The sequence below is a fragment of the Cynoglossus semilaevis genome, chromosome 10 (assembly GCF_000523025.1).
Source record: "Cynoglossus semilaevis isolate Cse_v1.0 chromosome 10, Cse_v1.0, whole genome shotgun sequence".
NCBI classification, from domain to species: domain Eukaryota; kingdom Metazoa; phylum Chordata; class Actinopteri; order Pleuronectiformes; family Cynoglossidae; genus Cynoglossus; species Cynoglossus semilaevis.
In genome coordinates, this window is record NC_024316.1 from 11,232,724 (window position 1) to 11,255,748 (window position 23,025).

The 23,025-nt window shown below is 38.6% G+C and overlaps 2 protein-coding genes across 2 annotated transcripts in view; both read right to left on the reverse strand.

The window, feature by feature from the left end:
• Positions 1–380: 380 nt before the first annotated feature.
• Positions 381–9,520, reverse strand: impdh2 (IMP (inosine 5'-monophosphate) dehydrogenase 2). Its single transcript, XM_008318745.2, has 14 exons — positions 9,423–9,520; positions 7,224–7,272; positions 6,692–6,793; positions 6,429–6,503; positions 5,898–6,104; positions 5,633–5,720; positions 5,341–5,540; positions 5,013–5,103; positions 4,772–4,867; positions 1,980–2,123; positions 1,731–1,875; positions 1,164–1,307; positions 832–915; positions 381–745 (listed from the first exon to the last, which is right to left on the reverse strand). Exons 1-14 carry the CDS (start codon positions 9,518–9,520, stop codon positions 724–726), a joined length of 1,545 nt encoding a protein of 514 aa, XP_008316967.1. The 3' UTR covers positions 381–723.
• Positions 9,521–11,468: 1,948 nt separating this feature from the next.
• arih2 (ariadne homolog 2 (Drosophila)) overlaps positions 11,469–23,025 on the reverse strand; it is an 11,979-nt gene continuing 422 nt past the window's right edge. The window contains exons 2-15 of the mRNA XM_008318746.3: positions 20,443–20,985; positions 18,845–18,912; positions 18,514–18,586; positions 18,044–18,185; positions 17,198–17,319; positions 16,748–16,857; positions 15,912–16,029; positions 15,602–15,652; positions 15,113–15,134; positions 14,610–14,761; positions 14,200–14,343; positions 13,869–13,937; positions 13,557–13,682; positions 11,469–13,028 (exon numbers count right to left, since the gene is read on the reverse strand). Of these exons, the coding sequence (XP_008316968.1) occupies positions 12,957–13,028; positions 13,557–13,682; positions 13,869–13,937; positions 14,200–14,343; positions 14,610–14,761; positions 15,113–15,134; positions 15,602–15,652; positions 15,912–16,029; positions 16,748–16,857; positions 17,198–17,319; positions 18,044–18,185; positions 18,514–18,586; positions 18,845–18,912; positions 20,443–20,709 (1,536 nt within the window). The 5' untranslated portion in view covers positions 20,710–20,985 and the 3' untranslated portion in view covers positions 11,469–12,956. The remainder of the gene's footprint in view (positions 13,029–13,556; positions 13,683–13,868; positions 13,938–14,199; positions 14,344–14,609; positions 14,762–15,112; positions 15,135–15,601; positions 15,653–15,911; positions 16,030–16,747; positions 16,858–17,197; positions 17,320–18,043; positions 18,186–18,513; positions 18,587–18,844; positions 18,913–20,442; positions 20,986–23,025) is intronic.

A 23,025-nucleotide genomic window follows, 5' to 3' on the forward strand; every position in this document is an offset into this window, starting at 1 on the left:
CATTTGCTCTGAACTCAAAATTGTTTATAATTGAGGGTTGAATAAAAAAGCAATCATAATAAACCCAACACATCAGCGTCTCATCAAAAATCCAAAGATCAAACTTGACAAAAGCTTGTGTTGAAACATTTATCTCAGAACTTGTTGACTTTGCCGTGTCCACAAACCTCATCGCATAAGATAAAAAACAAAAACACTAATTAAATGGGAGCACTAGTTTTAATACGAGATCAGAGGTGACATTTTGTGCCAAGTACACTTCATGGACAAACACACACACACACACGTGTCAACACACACAGCTATTGCTTCAAATCTCCTCTCTTCTGCTACACTTTTTTCTACCAAGTTCCACAAATAATGAAAAACCAGACAAAGGCTGCTTGTGAAAAAACATCAGCTTTATTACTGGACACCAGATTTCCTAAAAATGTGAGAACCAGTTCACTGAGACATGATGAAAGCCAGCTGAGGACTCAGTCACACACACCCACAGATAGTTCCCTTAGTTCCTTTACAGACGCAAGTGATGCATGGGACGGACTGATGGTCTGGAGAATCACGGAGTGTATGAGACTAATTTGTGAGAAGTTTGCTAAGAGTGAGGACAAAGAAGACGAGAAGGTCTCACAACTAGCGTGTTAGTACGCTATGAACGCTACTTGTCTGTGTTTGCATAACGTGACTTTAGGAAGAGACTCTTCATCCTCAGGCCGACCGACATCAAAACAGACGTTTCTCATAGCTGTGGGACAGAGAAGACAATGCAGGATAAAACAGAACAAAGGAACTGAGTGAAGAAGTTGAGATTCAAACAATAACGGTGTGTACCTGTGAAGGCCGTGGACTCCACCCTCCATCTGGGCTGAAGACGTTCTCTTCTCAAATTTCAGATCTCCGGAGTACATCATGGCTCTGTGTGAAGCAAAATAATAATAAAAAAAGAAAAACAAAGTTTTCGGAGTCATTAAAAAAAAAAAAGTAACTTTAGTAACACATTCTGTGTAATCTAAGATTTACACCACACAATTTTTTTCAAGGAAGTGTTAATATTGTAATGTTTATTACACTGTGCTTTTTTGGGTAATTTAATATACTATCTAAAAAATGTCTAATCTTTGAGGACAGCAATGATACAGGGAGTGACACGTGAGTGTTTGTACCGGAGCTGTGTGAGGCTCTTGGCACCGATGTCCTGACAGGAGTGTTGAATACCAGCCAGCAGGTAAGGAACAAACTTGTGGATGGAGCCTTTGTCCTGCACTGCCCCAGAAACACCCTGAGCCACTTTGATCTTGTCACTCTCACTGTGGGCAGACGGAGAAGGAGACGTGTGGATTAAGACTACCACAAAAGCACAAGGTCTGTTTCTCTGTCACGGAAATTTGACTCAAAACGTTACTCCTCTGTACCGCCACCTCGTGGCTTCAGTCACACACAATGAAGAAATTGATTTGATATGCTTTTATTTTTAAAAAGTTCTGTTTCACACTTTATTGGACTCAGCATATTTTACCACAGCAGTTTCACTGAATCCAAAAAACAAACTGAATTTAAAATGAGGAAGTGTTGACATGTGGGAAAGCCTGGCAAAAAGTTATCTCTGAAAAACACACTGGCCTTTACAAAACCACTCACTTTGTTCTCTTTTTTTATTTCCGGGTGACCCATTAAAAAATAAAACATCTTAGTGAACTGCACACTGTCACCTGTTGGATTTGTTTGGTTACCTGAAGTATCTGGTCTGGGAGCCCAGGTTTTTGTCCATGGCATCCAACGAACCCATGCCTCGGTATTTCTTCAGCCTGATGCCGTCAGAGAAGAAATATTCACCTGGAGCTTCAGAGGTGGCGGCGAGCAATGAACCCATCATTACTGGAGGGAAAAAAAATCACAGTTTAAAAAAATATTTAAATTGGAATACATAATAATAATAATAATAATCCACCATAAGCATTCACATATACTAATATAAGTACCTGTGGATGCCCCCAGTGCCAGAGCTTTGGCGATGTGTCCAACATTCTGAATGCCACCGTCGGCGATGACTGGGACACCGAAACGGCGGGCGTACTCTGAGACCTTGTACACAGCTGTGGCCTGGGGTCTGCCACATGCAAGTACTGACAGAGAGAGAGACAAGGGTTTACTGGGGGGAAAAGTCGCAGTATCATATACAAATATCTCTTCTATTGGAACATGGAAGTGAGACTGTTTTGCAAACTTTTAACTGAATCATTTTGCCAAAAAAAAAAAAAAAATCATCATCTTGGTCTATTTCATTTTTTTTAATCATATTTTAGGTCTTGAAAAAACACATTTGTCTCAGTTGAAAGCTTATATTTTCTGAGGTTTTGTGCTTCCGGCTGTTACGAGCAAGCAATATTACATAGCAATAGAATACACAGCAAAGAAGAGGAGGAGTAAAAACACATTTTTGAGAAGGGAATTTAAAGGAAGTTAAAAATGTCACATCAGCAGGTCAGTTTCACTCGAAGACCCAGAGGTTTCCAAATCTTTAATCACACAGAGTCTCAAATCATTTACAGTTCAATGTTGGTTACAGTATTTTTTTAGACAAGGAGAAAACCTGATCCCACTCAGGCCTGCTATCAACTATTGCACCATGAGGAACATAAGGAAACAACTTATAGTTCCACTTAAAAGTATCTTTGGACAGTGACTTGTGTTTTACTTTACTTTGACACAGCTACTAAAAAAAGACCAACAAAGTATTCTTTAGTACCAATTTTTTTTCACCATCTGAACTTAGAGCTGTTCATTTCTGACAGCACTGCTGAAGAGAGATGTTAAGACCACATGTAAGTAGAAAAGTGTTGTCTGTGTTGGTGTCAAAATGAAAAGCAGAAGAAGAGGCAGAAGAGTTATTCATGGAATTAAACCCAGTGAGACGTGGATTTAATTAATTGTCAAAATAATTTTAAGTTATTATTTTGTGAATTTCCAAAACCAAGAATCTGTCTGTCAGAAAGGTTTGGATTTGTACACATTTATCAAATACATACCAAATATATATCAGAGCTAACATGTAGAAACAGTTCACTTCCTTTTGGAAATATAGTGTTTTTTTTGTCTCTCTCTCTCTCTCATCTCTGGACAACACGGTACTTACCAAACTAAGGAACCTGTCCATCATGCTCAAGTCACTTTCAGTCAGCTTGTAAATGTTTATATAATATTTATATCTCTATATTAGGGCTGGGCAAAGTAAAGCATTATTTTCTCCTTAACACACACATGAATTAATACCTACAGATATTTTAGGAGCAGAAATCTTTTTTTTTTTTTAAAGTTTGTTGGTCAAAGAGAATCAACACTAGTGATTGGTCAGTCGTGAACGAAAAACTACTCCAAGAACTGACTCTGTGGAATGAACGATTGGTGGAGGTTGCTGTCTGAGAGCCATAGCCTTTAAACGAACATAACAAAATACTTTATACCTAACCTCTCTTAGCCCACTTTAAAAACCAAGTGATGACAGGAAACAGAAAAAAATAAGAATATGAAGACATTTTCTTTTATCATCAAGTACAACCATCCAGTACATTTACAGAAGCTCTACACTATGGAGAACATACCATGGAGTGTGAGACCAGAGTGTGGTCATGACACAGCATGGAATGATGGGATAGGGGCTTTTGTGACAAACTACAAAAGCAGCAGAATGTGGAAACGGACCAGAGCCAGCCACCAACTGACCAATGGAAATCACTGAATGGTCACTGATTCATTGACTTTCAGCATTAATGATGTGATCATTCAGTTCAGTAGGTGGAGGAACGCATCAGCAGCATGACTTTCAGGTTAGTGATGACGTGGGAACAGGCAAACTCCAAAACCCCAACTCACCTGAAGCCAGCTTAAAACAAACCTCCAACCACTAACTCTACTGTCTCTACTGAAGCCAGGCTGTTAACCAATCAAGTGCAGCAGGCTGTAAGGTGTAAGGGAGTCGGGATGTCACACTGTGATACTGGAGCCAATGAAAGACCAGCACAGGCCAAAGGGGAGGGGAAACTTACTGCTGAATCCTGTAACAGTGGTTGGGGTTTTGGGGCTGTGGAGCTTTATTGCTGGTGGTACAGTGAGAGGAGCTGGACACGGACACACATCCACACCCACCCCCAACACATGCCACACACGCACAGGTTTTAGAGAGAGGATTTAAGGAAAAACAGGAAGGATGGAGAAGGGACCCAGATGGAAGGACAAGGAGACAATGAAGATGACAAAAATGGAAAAAAATTAGCACAAGTAAAATGAAAATAGGAAAAGCTAACGATCTCAGATGTATCAAAGGATCATATGACCAGAGGTAGTGGATAAATCCAAAAGTCCTTTCAAATAACAGTTATTAATAGGACATAACATAGCTTTCAGTGAGGGTCGACAGTGGCTCAGGAGAAATACCAAAATTGACCCAGGGCCTCAGTAAGGTAGGATTAAAGTTCTCCAACATGTGAGCGGGAATGACTGGAATTATAAAATTCAGAGAACCAAAAAGAAAAAAACTTCTATTAACATGTTTCAATGTCCAGTTTCAGTTTCCCATAGCTCTCTGCAACTGCCATGGTTTTCCACTCCACCAACACATGATACCAACACAGTAGTGCCCACAAATCACTGTGACTGTGGTGCGGTCCAGACTTTGGATGATTCCTAACTTTTCCCACTGTACTTTTAGTACATTAGAGGCTGTTTTGTTGCTTCAGAGAGTTAATAAAGCCGAATGCATTTGTTTGTCTCTCACCTTCCTGTGTGATGCAGATGGAGCCGCTGCCCATGCCCACCCTCAGAGCGTCTGCTCCGGCATCAATGAGGTTTTTGGCCTGAGCTGCCGTGACCACTGCAGCACAGAAAAAACAATTGTCGTCTTAATAATCCGTAAAGATCGGCTGTACTTCAGTAATTTGAAAATGTATTTCTCTGGTCACACATTCAAACGAAGATTTGTTTGTGTATTGTATGAAGTTATGTCTGATTGTAGTTACCATTGCCTCCTATGACCTGTAGGTGGGGATATTTTTCTTTTATATATTTGATCATGTTGATCTGAAAGATGGAATTGCCCTGAGAGGAGTCCTGTAGGCAAAGGGGAACCAAACTATTAAAAGAAACTCAGTACATTCATGTTGTCCTCTTCTTAAATCAGTAGTGTGAATCCTTAGGTTTCACACCATTTTGCTTTGACACTAAAAATGACCATAAGACAAATGTAACTTTATGTCACATATCTGGTATATGATCTACAGGATCTCCACCCAGGTGAAGTTTATTAAACAACACCGACTGTGTAGACTGTGATTAAAGTCTCCTTACCAACACCACCACATCCACCCCGCTCTGCACCAGCAGGTCTAATCTGTACTTGTCATCATTGTGAGTGCCGATGGCAGCGCCACACAGCAGTTGTTTACGGGAATCTTTGGAGGCCAGAGGAAAATCTCTGTTCTTTTTTAGGTCTGTGCGGGCAATGATGGATACCAGGGAACCCTCTTCATTCACGATGGGCAGTTTACCTGCAGGGGGCGTGATGGAGAAATATGGTTTAAATTCATATTTCTGTACAAGTAGAATAGTAGCTGTAATGCCATTGCATCAGTTTATTTACCTTTTTTACTTCTTTGGAGGATTTCATTGGCTTCCTTCAATGTTACTCCAGCTGGGGCAACAACTAGGTCCTCTCTCTTTGTCATGACCTGTGGAGATGGTGACATGGCAACAACTTAAACTCTGATTTATATTGTTTTAACTAAAATGGCAATCAGAAATAAGATGAGCAATACTTTTGTGAATTTACTGCAAATTCTATCACTGCTTATTTAAATCCTTAGCTGATGAATACTGTACGTTGTCTATGCTGCATCTTCACTCACCTCACTTAGTGGTAGACTGTGATCCTCCTCCTTCAGAAAGTCTATGTCTCTGGAGGAAATGATGCCCACCAGCTTGCCCCCCATTTTTCCATTGTCAGTGATGGGAATGCCACAAAAACCGTGGCGAGCTTTGGCCTGGAAGACGTCCCGTACTCGCTCGTTTGGACTCATCACCACAGGGTCTGTGATGAAGCCCTGCTCATAACGCTAAAGGAGACATGAAGGACGGGGGGTTAGAGGAAGAGATATATGGATTAGGAGTCGCAAAGAGGAGAACAGGAAAGACGAGTGAGAAAGGGTGCAGCTTAACATACAGGGTTCAGGGTAAGATTTTAATTCTATTGGCTCTGAGCACAGAGACTAGGGAACAGAACAAGTAGAAAACAGAAGATATATTTAGATTAGGTGGACAAACCCCTCCCACCCCCCCTGAGAATTATCACAAAAACCAACAAGAATCAGATCAAATTGAATCAAAATCAATTGACTTGATAATACATTTCAAAAAATCAAGAGGGCTCACATTATTACCTTGACTTTCCGCACTTCATTAGCCTGGAACTCTGGAGTGCAGTTATGGTGAATGAAGCCGATTCCACCTGTGAGCTAAAGTTAAAGTTTAATTAAGTGTGAGCTGATGATGATTCAGATCAATCAGGAGATGGTACATTTGTGCCCTCTACTGGATGTTTTATTTAACACTATTGACTATTTAAATGTGAGCGCAAATTTGTATTATCGCCAATGAAGCACAAATCAGCTTCGACATTGTGTTGTATCGTGATCAGACTTACTGCCATGGCAATGGCCATGTTGGCTTCTGTGACCGTGTCCATGGGAGAAGAGACAAACGGTGTCTTCATGGTTATTTGTTTGGTGAGAGCTGATGTCAAATCCTGAGAAAAATAACACACGATTCAGTTGATGAATGTATATCAGACTTTTTTCTTCACCTTTCAATGATACTTATTTGATATTGCAAAAACATGTCAAGCGGCTTTATTATTTAAGAGTTATCTTTATTTAAAAACAAAATTGTAAAAATCAGACAAGTCAGACATCAAGTTGAAACAAATACAGTGTATGGTTCACACAGATGATTCTGTTCATCTGTATGACAGACAGTTATATGGTAAGAATCGCTGCATGTTTCTATGTTAATGTCTTAGAACAACACCAAGGATACGCCAAGCAGAGGAAGTTACACGTTTACGAACACTGCTCCTTTTGAATTAAACAATCTGAAGAATGTCTGAAGAAAGGTTCAGGTCTGGTTATACATAAAGAAGAACTCAACAACATGGGGATAAAATCATCATAACTCACCACTTGGTCTGCTGTGAAGTCGATGTAACCGGGCAGAATCAGAAAATCACTACGGAAAGACAGAAGCAGACAAGAGTTTGGAAGTGAATAGTAATATTTTATTGATTAATCAATAAGTCAATAACAATAAAGTAAATTCATTGTGGGTTATAAAAAATTTAAGGACATTTTGAGGATGTTTAAAAGCATTTCCCTTTTGTTTTAAACTGACAGTGACAAACCTGTCCATCTCTGTGGCAAATCTGTGGCTGTACTGAGCCAGTGGTCCCTTCATGACTTTCAAAGCTTTGATGCGGTCTGAGTAAATATGATTCTAGTGAAAACAATGTTAAGTTGTCAGGTTATGTAAACAGTAAGTATATTTTGGAAAGCCAAGCAGGGATTCAAGGAAGAAAATGTGACTTGAGTTACTCGGAGCACACGTAACATGAAAGTCTTTTTCAGGAATCCTCACACGTGTCATGTGACATTACAGGCACCTTTGAAACAGGTTTCTGCAGTGATTTATGACAACCATGTTTAGAAGTCACGCAGAGGTTCATCTGACAGAGAGACCAGAGGATGAGATGTGACATGAAAGTCAACCATTTGACCCCAAATATTAAAAACGTCTTTTGCATGTAACAGAGCAGTGAAGTGACGGAATTAAAGGGCCCAAGGGTAAAGTTTGGTCTTACCATTGGCTCAACATTAATACATACACATAAACTAATGTCCCTAAATAAGTTCAACTTAAGCTTAAGACATCTTAAGTCTACAATTGTTTAAAAGTTACACTTAAATCGCCTTAAAACATATGTTGTCAGTTGACTAATAGGTAAAGAAATAGCTCAAACAAGGACACATTTTTAACAAGAAACTGATTAAATGTCACATTGATTAATCAGTGGCTAAATATATTGTTACAATTTCCGATGAATTAAGTATTTTTCAAATATTAGGATTGAATAGAACATTAACAGACTATACAATGTTGCATCAGTGGCAGCCTAATAGCTTTGTAGAAAGATGTTTTACTGGTTACACTGCTCTGGCAATAGAGAAGTGAAGGCCTATGAATTATATTAGGAATAATGAATTTGGGTCATTTGTTTTAATGGAGAGTGAGACACTTGTTTGCTCCAGATATAGAAGGGCTTCTCACAGCAAATCACAACAACACAGTCTGGTGAGAGCAAGGCGCTAAATTTGGATCCAGTGTGTTTGTGTAAGGAATGCATGCTTGTCTCAATTCTCAGAGACTGCGACTAAAATGTGTGGCTTTTAAACTCCTAATCTTTTATTATTATATATATATTTATGCATTGAGCCGACGCTTTTCGGCTAAGTGACTTACAAGAGCAGGATTGACAATTAGGTTACATAGATGAACTCTTGAAAGGAGACCAGTAGTTAGGAAACGGCAGAAGTGAAGAAAAGGAGATATAGGCGGATTAGGGGTAGAGTAGCAATATTAGGTATTTCAGTTATCAGCAAGAGGAAATGCAATGCAATCACTAATTCAATCACTGGTCAAACTTCAAAGTTGACTAATGTCACTCAAAGAAGAATGCAAACACCGTTATTAAACTGCCATCATCATGAAGGGGGTCGTAGTCTTTGAACATTGTCCCCATTCAGAAAATGTATATATAATGTGTGTGTGTATATATATATATATGTATATAAATATACATAAATATAAATATATCTTGTAGGAAATAAGCAACAGCTGTTGTCCACTTAGTAGTTTCCTAGTCACTGATTGTTTAATTCATTGTTTTCATGAGGCCTTTTCCCTTGTCATATTTGCTCTGTATACTTGCTGTGTATGAAATATGGGGCTTTAGTGCTACAATAGCTTTGACAGTACACACAGCGGACCGGCTTCTCACATGGGGTATTGTCTAAATATCCCCCCTGATCGACTAGTCGGTTAAAAGGTCATAAATAGACCACTGTGGTTTTAATTTCTTCTAATTCACCATTGGTTCATTCCAGTAGCTGTGTGTCATGTGTCTAACATGCTTCTCTCTCAACCCTGCTGGTGTCGTTTCTCAACATGTCAGCTCGGTTCAGTGACAGTGAGCCCGAAGGAATGTGTCCATATACATGAAGTAGACATTAGCGAGCTCAGTTATTATGATGTCAACTGTCAGAGCACGGGTTAAGGGGTGTGCGAAGCAGGTTTTCAAATGGGAAAAATGAACGTGTCTTTACTTGTACGTGAGCCCGTCTCCACCGTTGAACAGTTGCTGCCCCGTGAAACCGTCGTCCGGGACATAACCGGTCTGTCCGCTGATTAAAAAGTCCGCCATGACGTTTTAATGTCCAGCCCAGCTCCTCCTGGTCACTACTAACTAAACACACTGCGGTGCAAACTGTGAGTCACAAATACACAGGCCCGGGAAACAGACAGCGAGAACTTTCTTTCTCTCTCGCCGCGTGTGACCTACTCCTCTACCGTAACACTTCTTCCGTCTTCTTGCTCCGCGAGCCTTCGTGTGGCCGAAGAAGATGACTGCAGTTTGAGAGACTAACTGGTTATAACGTGAGATGAAGCACCGGTATGGACATTTATTTACACCGGCTCGATGTCCAGCCTCTGTCTATAGCTCACCTCTCCGCCACATGTGCGTTATTACTGTCGTATGTCGTGTGTTTCCGATACTGACGTCACATCCGAGAGACCCGCCTCTTGCCTTAAAAATAGCATTAACGTTGTCTATTATTGTTAAATATAGTCCAGGCACGAAAGCCATATTGAGAAATTATTTATACACAGGAAGTAGACACATCAAAAGAGCATATTAAATATTTAAAACGGGTCTGTGTTAATACATGTCAGTGATGAATGAGCAAGAAAACATTATTTTATACATATAATGCCAAGATTACACACGTCAAACACAAACGCAGTTGTTCTGCAGCATTCGTGATAAACAACAATTTGTTTACAGTGAAAATTAATTATAATTAAACAATACATGTACTGTCACAATATTATGATTTGATTTCTTTTGGTTATTTATTTGAAAACGGAAAATAGAAAATATATAGTAGTCATAATTCTAGTGAGTATAGCAACTTAAACGCACAATTGTCTTTTTTCCTCATTCCAACTATTTTTGTTAATTACTTGTTGCTTACTTTGCTAATTACTTTAATAAAACCACATTGGACCAAAATGCTTTTTAAAATTAAACTTCGTGTTTAGCCAAAAATGAGTTTTAAAAAATTCAAAATATTAACCATGAAAAAGATGATAAGTAAAAGAATAAGTAAAGGTGCAAAAAAAACAAAAACAAAAGCCGAGCTTATTATGTTAAGGGTCACATTGGTTGCTGGAGGCAGGCCCAGCCAATGTGGGCTACATCCTGGTCACATCACCACATTCACACTTTGAGTCATAATAGTTTTCCAGTGACTCTGACTTCTGGTCTGAGTAAAACTTAATTTTTGTATTTTCTGAAATTTTCCGTTTTTTGCAGTGGCATGCAGCATTTATTAAAAGCTTCTTGATGAGAGACATGATCATTGCTGTTCCCTTCTGTGAAACCAGGGTGCAGTGTGGTGCAGGTCTTGTCTGTGCTCCATTCCCTCATGTGAACAAACACATAAGGTCAAATAGTGCAAGTGGGTGCAGTTAATACCTTCTTGGCTCCCTCTTTCACTTGGCTATATTAGGTGGCAGCTGACAAATGGGGGTGTACATAAAACCAGGTGCCAATCTTTTAATGTCAGAGGTGACACGAGGTTCTGCAGTATATACACCGCAGCTAGTGTCAGGAAACAGAAGAAGTTGGGCAATGAAGTATTTTTTAAATCATATTTATATAATAAAATACTTAATTTACATGTAGTGATTATGGTTTGCAAGAGACTGAAAAAAAGTATATGCTCGCCATACAAAAATAGTTAGTTAACCAAGTCAACCAAAAAACTGTCACATATATTGTAGACATTTCTTCAACAATCCTTTCTTTAATCTGCTGTGTTTTCTTTTTTTAACAGGCCTTTGCGGTGAAAATAAGGTGCTACACACCAACATAAACAAAGTGAAACAAGGCATGTGATGTAATCAGACATCAAATATGATTGTGTCTCTGTAATTACCTGCTACAGTCATGCATATTGTTTATAGAAACAAGAAACATCAATGCTATAAATCCATTAAATAATTCTGTTGATCTCTTATCTGGAGTCTAAACTCACTGTGAGTGTGAATGAGTGAGTGCATGAATGTAAATAACACACAAGACAGAGTCTGGTTTTAAAAACTCTTTCAGTAACTCTATTTCTGTATTAATGTACAACCGTTGAAAATTACAGCATTTTTTTGTTTTTTTTCTCTTTTTCTTTTCTGTTTTTTTTAAACGATTCTATCTATCAACTTTTTTCCAGAAAAAAGTGAACAACATGAGCAAAAATAGAGACAAAAGAAGGGAAAAAAGAAGAGCAAAATAAAGTGAGAAGGGCAGGGGTGTAATGAGTGAAAGAGAAGAGAGCTCGACAGAGGGATGAAAGTAAATCAACAGGTAAAGTTTGTTTTCTGCAGCGGAGTGTTTGAGAATGTCGTGTTGGTGGGTGGTGCTGTAGTATTGTGTGTGCGCCGGAGTTTACACTTGCTGCTAAGAACATCATCATCTGATCAGAGGTGTTACATTTTTACCCAGACACTCAGGCTCTCACTTGTTTTTGAACTACATGAGCTGATCACAATCAAGCACCAGTGTGAGAATGTTAAGAGGCAAGAATGTCATGAAGTAGTTTTATTTAGAGTAGAATGACTAGTAGCTTTTTGCTAACAGCAGGCAATGCTACTTCAAAGTCTTGCTTGTAAGAACACAGACCCCCCCCCAAAAAAAAAAACTTGGATTGAGAGTTTATTAGTCATTTCATATATTATGTAGATGCAGCATGTGTGGAATAATACTGAATTTTGGTTTGTTCTCTGTGTATTTTGTAAGTTGTATTTTGTAAGTGGAAACACTCTTTGACACAACACATGGATGCACCTCAGAATAACCTGCTATTGTTTACTGCCAAGTCAAGCTGCACATGTCCTGAATGGTTACAAGGTTGAACCACTGCACAGTGAAAGTCACATTGGTTTTTAAACCAATGTGACTTTTTTCATTATTGAATCACTTCACCTCAAGGGGGGAAACTAGAATTTAATTATGTACATGATAAATGTTAACTACCAGAGAGATCCTGCTAGTCATTTTTGTCTAAATGCAACTACTGAAGTCTTCCATCAGCAATGTCTCCAAAATGAAAATCAAACGGCTTTTTCTACAGATCTCTTTTACAAAAGCTTCCCCATCACCAGCAGCTTAATGTCTCTTGCAGCATAAACAGCTTTCACACCTGACTGTTAACAACGGTTGCACTTGAGCTGCTCATATCAATAATATGAACTAAAAGCCGCCTGACACAGACACCCACACACACGTTTATTATGATCTGAAATATAAAGCTGCAACATGTGTAGCCAATTTTACTGACGCTCCAAGGGCGAAACATGAAGATGAAGTGAGGAGGAGAGGAATAATAAAGGGAAAATTACAATCATGCCATTCAGTGACCCTGCAGCATCATGGGAGAGACGGAGCAAAATGAACAAGTGTTAAGAAGCAAAAAGGAGATCAGTACAACTGCACCGTGGGATGGTGATGGAAAGAAATGGAGGGAAGGGAGGGCAGGGGGATGGAAGTAAGGAGAGAGATGCTGGTGCTTCACGATGGAGCTTCAGGTGTCGTGGAAATCCTTCAGCAGCGTACGTCGCCTCTGCTCAGCAATGTGCATCTGATTCTCCAAATCCTACAAGACGATACAATTGGTTTTATGCTCAGGACGACAAGCCATGATATCAATTTGGTCAACTCTACAATTACATAAAATAAACTCTTAACTAAATAAAATCCTCCTTTATTCCAACAAACACTGTCTGTCACTTTCTAATTAACTGTAAGCAAAAACTGTCTTCCTCTAAGTTTGAATTGTTGTAGTATTTAAAAAAAAAAGATTGGGAAACAATACATCCATAGACACACATTAAACTGCACAGGTTGCCAATGTTGTTTGTTTTTAAACAACAAAAAAAAAGTGACAAAGAACAAATGTTACAGTCAAATTATCTAGGAAAAGACCAAACACAGATCTTTTAAAATCCAAACATACTTTGGACTCCTGACTTTAAATATACCGTGTTCACTCTGTATGTGTACATGACAAGTACAACTGCTAAACCCCCCCAAAAACACACACATTCTTGTGGTTGTTTTCCTCCTCCTCCACTTCTATTTGTGTTTACAATGACACTCCCTGTCATGCATTATGCTCTCATACCCCTCTGTCACTGGCACTGAGCTCCCCCTCGCCTCCCACCACTCCTCTCTCGTAGCTGTCGGCTCGCTCCACCTTCCACGACAGGTTCTCTATCTCAGCTTCCAGCTGAGCCTGTTGGTACTCAAACTGCAGAAGGTAGAGAAGAAATATTCAGACCGGAAAAAAAAACTGCAGCAAAAATAAAAGATCATAAAGAAGCAATACAATTACAATCAAGGATAATAACAGCTCTGGTCTGGAGACACTTACTACAGACACAATGTGCAATTACATCAACTGTTCCAAAACAAACAGACAGAAGAACTTTCTCACCAGTTTTTTGCGTGGGCCAGACTCCATGTAATAGGCGTAAGGATATGTATACTGCAGTGTGTAGCGACACTGAAAAACAAACAAACTTGGTGACTATCATAGCAAAGTTTGAGGAAATGGAAGAACATCATCTCAACTGTTTCTAAAGTTAGTTTTTAAAACATACAGTGGGGAAAAGGGTAAGAGTGTATTATACAACTATAATTTAAAGATGTAAAGGTTCAGTCACAGACAACATTTATGTGAATCAACTGGTTTCATACATTTGCTTAATTAGTGTATAACAGCTATGTTTAAATAAGAAAGAGCTCAATTTCCACTCTTTAATTACCTTAGCCAGTAGCTTTGCAGCATTATGCAGGTACTGCCAGTCGATCCAGGTTCCCAGGTTGTTCATAACTCTCTCCTGGATCTTCTCCTGGATTCTCTGGTATGTCTGAGCCTCCAACTGCAGAGACTTGTTGTGATTCTCCCACTTAATGAAAAGACAAATTTAATTAGTTTATATTTGGTATTTGCCTGTGAAAGACTGAAACACTTTTCACATGACTGAGAGAAACAATTAAAGATACGCAGTCATTACTTTTCACTTTTCACATGACTGAGAGAAACAATTTTTCCAGCCCAGAAAATGAAATCACAACAAAGACAAAAGGCTACACAATAAACTTTTCTCTAATACATATTCATTTCTACAGTAAGTTAAAAGGAAAGCACTAATGATGAGAGAAAAATCCTCACCCTCTCAAAGTAGAAGAGATATTTCTTGAGGGCCTCTCTGGCCTGAGCCTGTTGGCTCTGGTTTACTATATCAGGGTTTTCTTTGTAGCGGCTGCACTCATAGTATTCACTGCCGTGAGTCTTCCAGTCACCAAGACACATCCAGCAAAAATCTGTCAGAAAGACAAGACACAGCCTTACGGCTCCAGCTCCACACATGCGCCACACTCATTATGCAGAGTCCTGTTTAGAAAGTAACTAAGGAAAGGCGTGAAGCCTTAAAACTATAAGCAACCAAATCCATCTGACGTCAGCTGATCAGGTTTTCACAATTCCTCAAATATGATTCTTTAACAATGGGTTATAATTATTTCAGAAAGTTCTGTAAATGCTCTGTAATCATGACTGTTGCTGTAGGAGACATTATCAGCATAAACAGGTTACTGACCATTGTGGTCACAACCACGATGGTCAGTAACCTGTTGCCTGCTACAACTTAAAAACAATGGAGAAACATTTCTCACCGTGTTTGCATTTGGAGCATTGCTGTAAACAAAAAAAAAAGAGAAGAAAAATTAAACAATAAAAACATTGAGTAACACTTTGACCAAGATTTTCTTTGTTTCACTCCCATCTATTTGATGCTTGAATGATAAGCTAAATGTTTCAGGACAATTAAGAACAGACCAGAACATTTTAATAGTTCTTTTAATACTTTTTAAAAGTTAACAAATTTACATAAAGCACAACAATCTGACTGAGCTCTCAATCTCAAAGTGGTAGATTGTTATTTTTTAAACAAATACCAGTAAAATATAACCTTTTTTTTTTTTTTACAAGGACTTCTGTTTTTACACCATTAAAAGCAGACCCAACAGGTAAGTGATGCTTCCTGCGACAGAGCTGAACCTGTGTCAAACATTAAAAGCAGAGGATTTCAGCTCCCAGAGAGGGAATATATTTATAGCACTTACGGTGTACTGAGAAGGTGTTAGTGTTCAGCTCTGACTCACCATGTGATTGCAGCCTCCATTCTTCTCAATGCAGATATTGCACTTAGGACACTGGAAGAGAAAACATCCCTTCAATCCACAGCATTACACCCAAGTGAGACAACATAATATTAATGTAAATATTCATTTTATACAGTATGTTCAGCAAATTAAAACTGTAGAGCATCTGTTGTTTGTTATGTACTGCACTAACTGTAACACAATATGTGACAAGTGTGTTTACAGCAGCACTACCAACTACTTGTGTTCGTTCAGTATTGCTCTTGGGAGTGTGTGTGTGTGTGTGTGTTAATTTGCAGTCAGATCATACATCTTTAGTGTGTGCACTGATGTAGTTGGCCGTCTCTGAGTCGTCGGCACATTTAGTCAGCCATTTTCTGATTGTTGCACAGTCTGTTGGTGCATGGTACATCTGACGACATTTAAAACTGAGGGAGAAAAAAGTCAGAGAAAGACAGAGGCTTACTTGATGCTTTAAGGAAATATTAACAGAATTACAGATTAGAAGTTAAGAAATAGATAATTGGACTGGCTTAGTTGGCTATTTCTCAACTCCTTCAAAATAAAATGAGCTGGATAACTGAGAACCTACAGAGACAAACTGTCAGAAACTGTGGCATCATGTAATAATGTTAAAAGAATTAACTGCAACACATTTAAACACTACAGGCCTTGTTCACAAAGCTATCCAGCTCCTCTATATCTTCAATCAAAGTTACACCAAAACAGAACACACAATTATTTATTTAGTCTATTATTAGAGCAAATTCACTGCTGTGGACAAAAGCTACACAACTACATGTATGTAAACTTCTGCTCTCACACTCCTCCCCTAAATTTGTTGCTCAGCTTGAACATAATTAAATATAAGCAGGAGTAAGTTTTGCACTCAGGATGGATATATATATATATATATATATATATGTATATATATATATATATATATATATCTTTATATATATATATATATATATATCTTTATATATATATATATATATATATCTTTATATATATATATATATATATATCTTTATATATATATATATATATATATATCTTTATATATATATATATATATATATATCTTTATATATATATATATATATATATATTTTTTTTTTTTTTATTCTAATGCAGTTTTCATACCAGAAGACTTCACTGCAGCGGCTACACTGCACCCTTCGTGCTCGGGGTTCTTGCACCTTGATGACGATGGGACAGTCTGCCCCCGGGCACAACTGTAACTGGAAGTGACTCTGTGAATCAGAGAAAGACACCGAACAGAGCAGAGTGTGTTACACAACACTTTATTATCAAACTGTGGTCAGTGTAAAATGTCAAAATTAAATTGTGTATGTGCAGGCTGTTAAGGGAAATACTAAGGGGAATATTTTTTTTATCTGGACAGTTTCATTGGGAACTGATGAAAACACAACTCTCTATAGTTTGGAGGACAGAGCCTGCATGAAAGTATTATTATTGTGGTTCAATGCTGCCCAGAGGGTGGATGTGGGACAGATCTCAAATATCCATCCCATCATGTACCTGCTGTCTTAATTCCAACCCTGAATGTGTATCTAATCTGAAAAAACAGACCTCAACGTAGTCTCTGAAGAGGTAGCGTCTGTATTTGTCCTTTAGCTCCTCTCCAGGAAGCATCGGCAGGACAAAGTCTTCAGGCATCTGCAGGGAACAGTCCTGAGCCATACATGAGATACCTGTGCACATGTACGACACAATTCTTTAGTCTTACGAGGGTAATATAACCGACCACATATCATTTTATTAATAAAGTTTTCTGTGACTCAGTAGCTCTGACTATCATGGTGTGTGTTGTGTGCGTTTCTAGAGTGTCCCAGAGAGCTGATGAGGAGAGAAGACTGTATCAATGGACAAGTCCTTCACCCTTGTCATAGTAAAACGCTTATCATACGCAGAAGGACAAACTAGAACCAGGGCACAGAGTGACAAATACTAATTTTAATGAGCAATATTAACAACATAGTGAGCGGAACACCAAGCATAGACGGCATGGAACTTAATGACAAACAGCTTATACACCTCAACATTCATATGCTTTCCTGGTGACTTGCATATACAGTATGTATACACTTGTTATCACAATATCATCTTGTACTGCAGAGGCAGAACTTCCTCTGAACCACACAAATTCATCAAAACAATGGATGAAGGATAACATGCCTTTTCAAATACTAAGGATTTGTAATAAATTTAAACAAAAGAAAGTCATCAGTAGTTTGTCTGAGCTCACTGTGCCAAACCCACAACCATGTGACAGGGGTAGCTGTATCAGCTGATAAAAACATCAGAGCAGATGAACAGCTGTAGCTGGAACGAAACCCACAGAGGAATGACTAAAGGTGTGACATCATCAACTCCAGTACCAGCTTTAATGACAAACATACACATATATACACTCACCTACACCCATGCCATCTTTGACCAGTACAGTGCAGTGCTGCTCCCAGCATGCTTTGCAGAAGGAGTGCTGACATGGCAGTGCCAACAGGGAGTCTCTCCGCACTACCTGTAGACACACGCCACACTGGAGGGACTGAGGGGGCTAGAGCACAAGGATTATTAGCATGGTCCATGAGAGGAATACTAATATAGATGGACAAACAATTTTAAATGTATTATCCATTAACTGTCAATCTGTAGAGTTGATATTATATAGAAAAACAATAAACATTACTAAATACTAAAATTGCTTTTAATTTAATCCTCAGTATTTCAAAGACAAAAACATGGTTTATTTAGAAAACAATATATCTATAAAGTAAACACTATTAAATGGTAGTTAAGAGAGAAGATAGAAAATCCTATTATATTTTGTGACCAAATTCACCAGATAATTCTAATGTACATAATTAATCTGGTCAGTTACTCACAGCGGCTGATCTGCACAGGCTGCTGGGCTGTACCAGAGCATCTGACAACAGCAGTGATGAGTTGGACTTATATCTGTGAGACACATGAGACAGAAGAACCAGAGCTCAACTAGTGAGAGAAAATAAAAAATAAAAAACACACTAGAAACAGAGTTACAGACAGTGAAATTCAAAATAAGAAAAGCAGGAAGAATACAAAAGGAAGTGAAAGAAAACATTCTGATAGAGAATAAAAAAAAATAAAAAAAAAGGGAAGTTAAAGACACGAAGACAGTTCCAGAATGAACATTTACTGTACAGTCAGGACAATAAAGTGACCACAGAGACGTACCTTTCAACGATTAGTGAAACTTGCCAATGTAAATGCACCAGGATCAGTTTTGCCACTGCTGGCAAAACCTAGGAGAGAAAGAGAAAGAACAAAGACTGATGAGAAGACTGTTGCGAAGATGCTTCAGTGACAGTGATGGTAATAACTATGATGATAAGTGTTATTATTATTGAGTCCCTTATTCGTTTGGAAATGGGGAAATTTATAGTGCAAGTCTTTGCAACTGACACAGGCTGCCACAGGAGGCGCCATTAGGCATACATGATTTTTCTGGGAATTTAATCCAGGGCTCTCTGCTTGCAAGACAGGCGTGCTCACTGATACATTATTGAATCATGAAGCAGATCTGCTGCAACATGCTGACCCTTGGAGGCGCCAAGTATGGGGATGATCTAGGGATCGCTGCAGGACCTGCGTGTAAGACAGATGTATTAACAGCTACACTATAAAACCACTGTATGATAAAATTACATTATACTATACTATGTTATATAAGAAAGTATGCGTCATAATAATCATTTAAACATACAGAAATATAAGGTATTTATTATATTTTCACTACGCAATACTGATGATATTGATTACAATAACCACAGCAATGTAGCTGCCTTTAGAATGCAAGGTAAATGACAAAAAGAGTATCTAGAGTCTTAGAAGTATTTTGTTCTGTACTACAGACCAGGCCTGAGAGCCAAAAGTGAATAGAAAAACTGGAATCTAGGAGAAAAACAAGTCTGTGGTGAATCTCTCTTTGCCTCTGTCTGTGTGTGTGTTACTCCTAAGAAAACACACAGCTGCTCAGGTTAGAGCATCACAGTGATGCTAACTGATGACAGAGCAGCTCCCTCGTGACATTATGTCTAACTGTGAATGTGAGGCAAGGTGTTTTTGTGACACAGTAAGGACATGGAGATTGTACCCATAAAGGTCCATCGCTGAAAATATGAAACCAAAATGGACTTCTAGTAGGTTAAATATAAACCATATGAAACAAAAAGATTGGTTTCTTTCTTTAGAAAGACTTCCAAAGAGAATGCATTTGTTCTGTGAAGTTGAGCTCTACAATAGAGGAAAACAATATTATTCTAGGCTTTGTAATACAATTAAGTTCTGCATGTTCCAACACTGTTAGCGTTACAGAACAATTTAATTATCAGTGCACATTTATCGCTAATTTTATTAATAGAAACAATTTATAATAAGTGTGTCTCCATGACACATGCCTGACATGAAAAGAAGAACACTGTGGGACAATGAGTTAATGAAGTCTTTGTTCTGTTCTACTATTAGAGTAGGAGGTGATAAAACATAGTTGGAACCTGATGGGAAATACCAACGAGAGTGGAAAGCCTCCTTTGATATTAGCAATAAATATTATTTGTATTACATAGAACACACAAACCAAAGACCATCTGAAAAGAAGATTACTATGCTAACACCAACATGAGAGAGTAACATGGCTCTCTCATGTTGGTGCAACCTTTTATCTAAGGAATGGCATCAGCACTTCTGTTTCCGCATACTTCTTCCCTTCTCAGTTTTTGTCACCATCAGTATTCATCAACATTGTTGTGTAAACGCTCAAATATCTGTCCTACCTTCAGTGCAGCAGCCACAGTGTTAACCTCCTCTGTCAGCACCCTCTGACTTTCTTTATAGGTAAGACAGGTGAACTGATACTCCTCTGGATCAAAGGAGTCAGCACTCTGTTGCTCCACATCACTGGCCACACCCTCGTAGTATGCCGCAATATCACCCTGGTCCTCCTCGTCTCCACCATCATCCTCATCCTCCTCTTCTTCAGAGTTCACCCCGAAGTCTTCCTCGTTGCTGTCCGAGGCCTGGCTGTTCATGTCCACAGACATCCAGTCGAGAGAATCAATCACCCGGACAGGTAGACGGCGCGCCCACCTGTCGGATCTTTGTGGTCAAATTGCCAATAATGTCTCGATTAGAGCCACACCTTCCCTGCCCACCTTTCTCCCAGCTTGTGCCACTCCTCAGGGTCACTCTGTCGTATTTTCTGCGTGAGGCACATAAGAGGTTCACTCAGCAGCAGCGGAAGAAACAGAAGAAGTCACACTCCCCGTCACTCATTTGGAAGGTTGGTTACAGTGTGGTCTAAGGAGAGCAAAAAAAATCTAGAGAGAAATGGGGAATAAAAAAAAACAGAAGAGGGGAATAGGAAATGGTTGGAAGGCAGAAGAGAAACAGAAAAAAAGAAATATGATTAATATTCTGGTTGAAAAAGGTCCATTTTTATATGAACTTAAACATTTTCTTTTGTGATCCTAAAAATGTTCCTCAGAGGAAAAAGAAACAGTCACTAACAGGAACCTCAACCTTCTTCATTATCACTAAAGCCAGGGTCTCACACAAGGCCATTTATAAGTTTCTTAAAGAAATAAAAACTGTAGAAACTTGATCTTCATGCTGATGGCAATAAAAACAATTAATCTGGTGATGTATTGATGGAATTTGTGAAATAGTTAATTGAACACTTTGTCTGGAAAAAATACAAAAATCAAGCAGTGGAAAATGTATTAAAATGATTTCTTATTTTGTCTACAAACCAAGGGCAACTTACTTATTAAGGAGCCAGAAGTCAGAACCATGTTTTCCAATCAAGCATGTATGTGTAATTTTTAAAATCTAATTTACAGCTGCTTCAGAGGTTGCTATAATCCCTCAGAAACTCTGTGTGCAATATGACAATATCTGAATACAAAATACAATACTATATTATTCATTAAATGCATGGATTTTTATATGACCAACATACTTTTCTCACAATTTTTTACAGGTTTAAATGCTTTTTTTAATAAACAATAAGAAAAAGACAGAGTGTGGCACAGGCTCTTGTCCAATACTTTCTCAATCTATAATGTTGTTGATCTGTAACACACATGCAGGAGACACAAGGCAAGGCTAAAAGCCTTACAGGATTAGTCAAAGCTGCTTTAGCTTTGGAAATGAAAAGGACACACAACACAACTAGAGTTTACTTGGTAGCAAATCAGGGCATAACATTACTCACAGAAATAGACAACATGTCTCAGTTGGGGTTATGCCAAGAAATGCAGACATGGAAGACCAGTGCAAACACACATAACTGCCATGATATAAATGACATTGAAGATGTTGCTAAATCTATTTTAGATTAGATCTATTTGATTTTTAAAGCATATAGTAAAGCAGGACCTGAGTAGGATAAAACAAAGTGTTTTCTTCTAAAGGTTGGTCTGTTAATTGGTGAAGAAAGCAAACAACAAGCTTTGATGAATACTGTTTGAGTGTGTATTCTAGTGTCAGTGTTTGACAAAACCTTGACTGCAAAATTATTTCGAACCTGCATTTAATTTTCCAGACAGGAGAGAGTATTAATGTTGTGGGAATTGGAATGGCTGTTTTCTAAGTGCTTTTCTGTAGTTAGAGTAATGGTTTCCCTTAATATCACCCAGCAACTTGGCAGAGAACATTACCATTCCTTTCCAACATATTCGTTGTGGATGTTTTCAAGCATTGATGTGCAGCATCAGTGTTATGCCAACATTGTAGTGACTACCAGGGAAGTCCTTTGACTATGCCCGGAATTAGTTTAATGGATGTAAATGTCAAAGTAATTGGTTTTCTTCTCCACTCCCTGTTCATCAAGTTAAAAAAAGGCCGAAAAGAGAAGAAAACACTGGAGATGACACAATGACTACCAGTCACGTCGATTCAAAACACTGTGATTATCAGACAATGGCTCACACATGCTCCCCTGGCAAACGGAACGCAAATTTTACATGGTGAATCTCCACCTGGATAAAAAAACAAGGTTGGCCGGGAATGGTTGGCACTAATACAAGCCCGTCGACACACGAATGCTCGCATTCCGCCCGGTGCAGACTATAAATAGGGAGCAAAGTGGGTGACACACATCTCGGCTAAGCTAATGTACCACAGCGACTCGGGTCAGGTTTTATAACAACACGTCCTGTTGGTAACGGAAACTGGTTTATGGTGAGATTGAGCAACATAAAAATCCGGCTTGGCAGTTGTTGGACATCGACTTCGCTGCTGGAAATGACGTCAGCGAAGTGAAAACCACACTACGAGAATTCTCCTATTAGCAACATTAGCTTTCTGGCTAACATGCTGCAGTTTGCACACAAGCAATTTTATTCAGCAACAAAGAA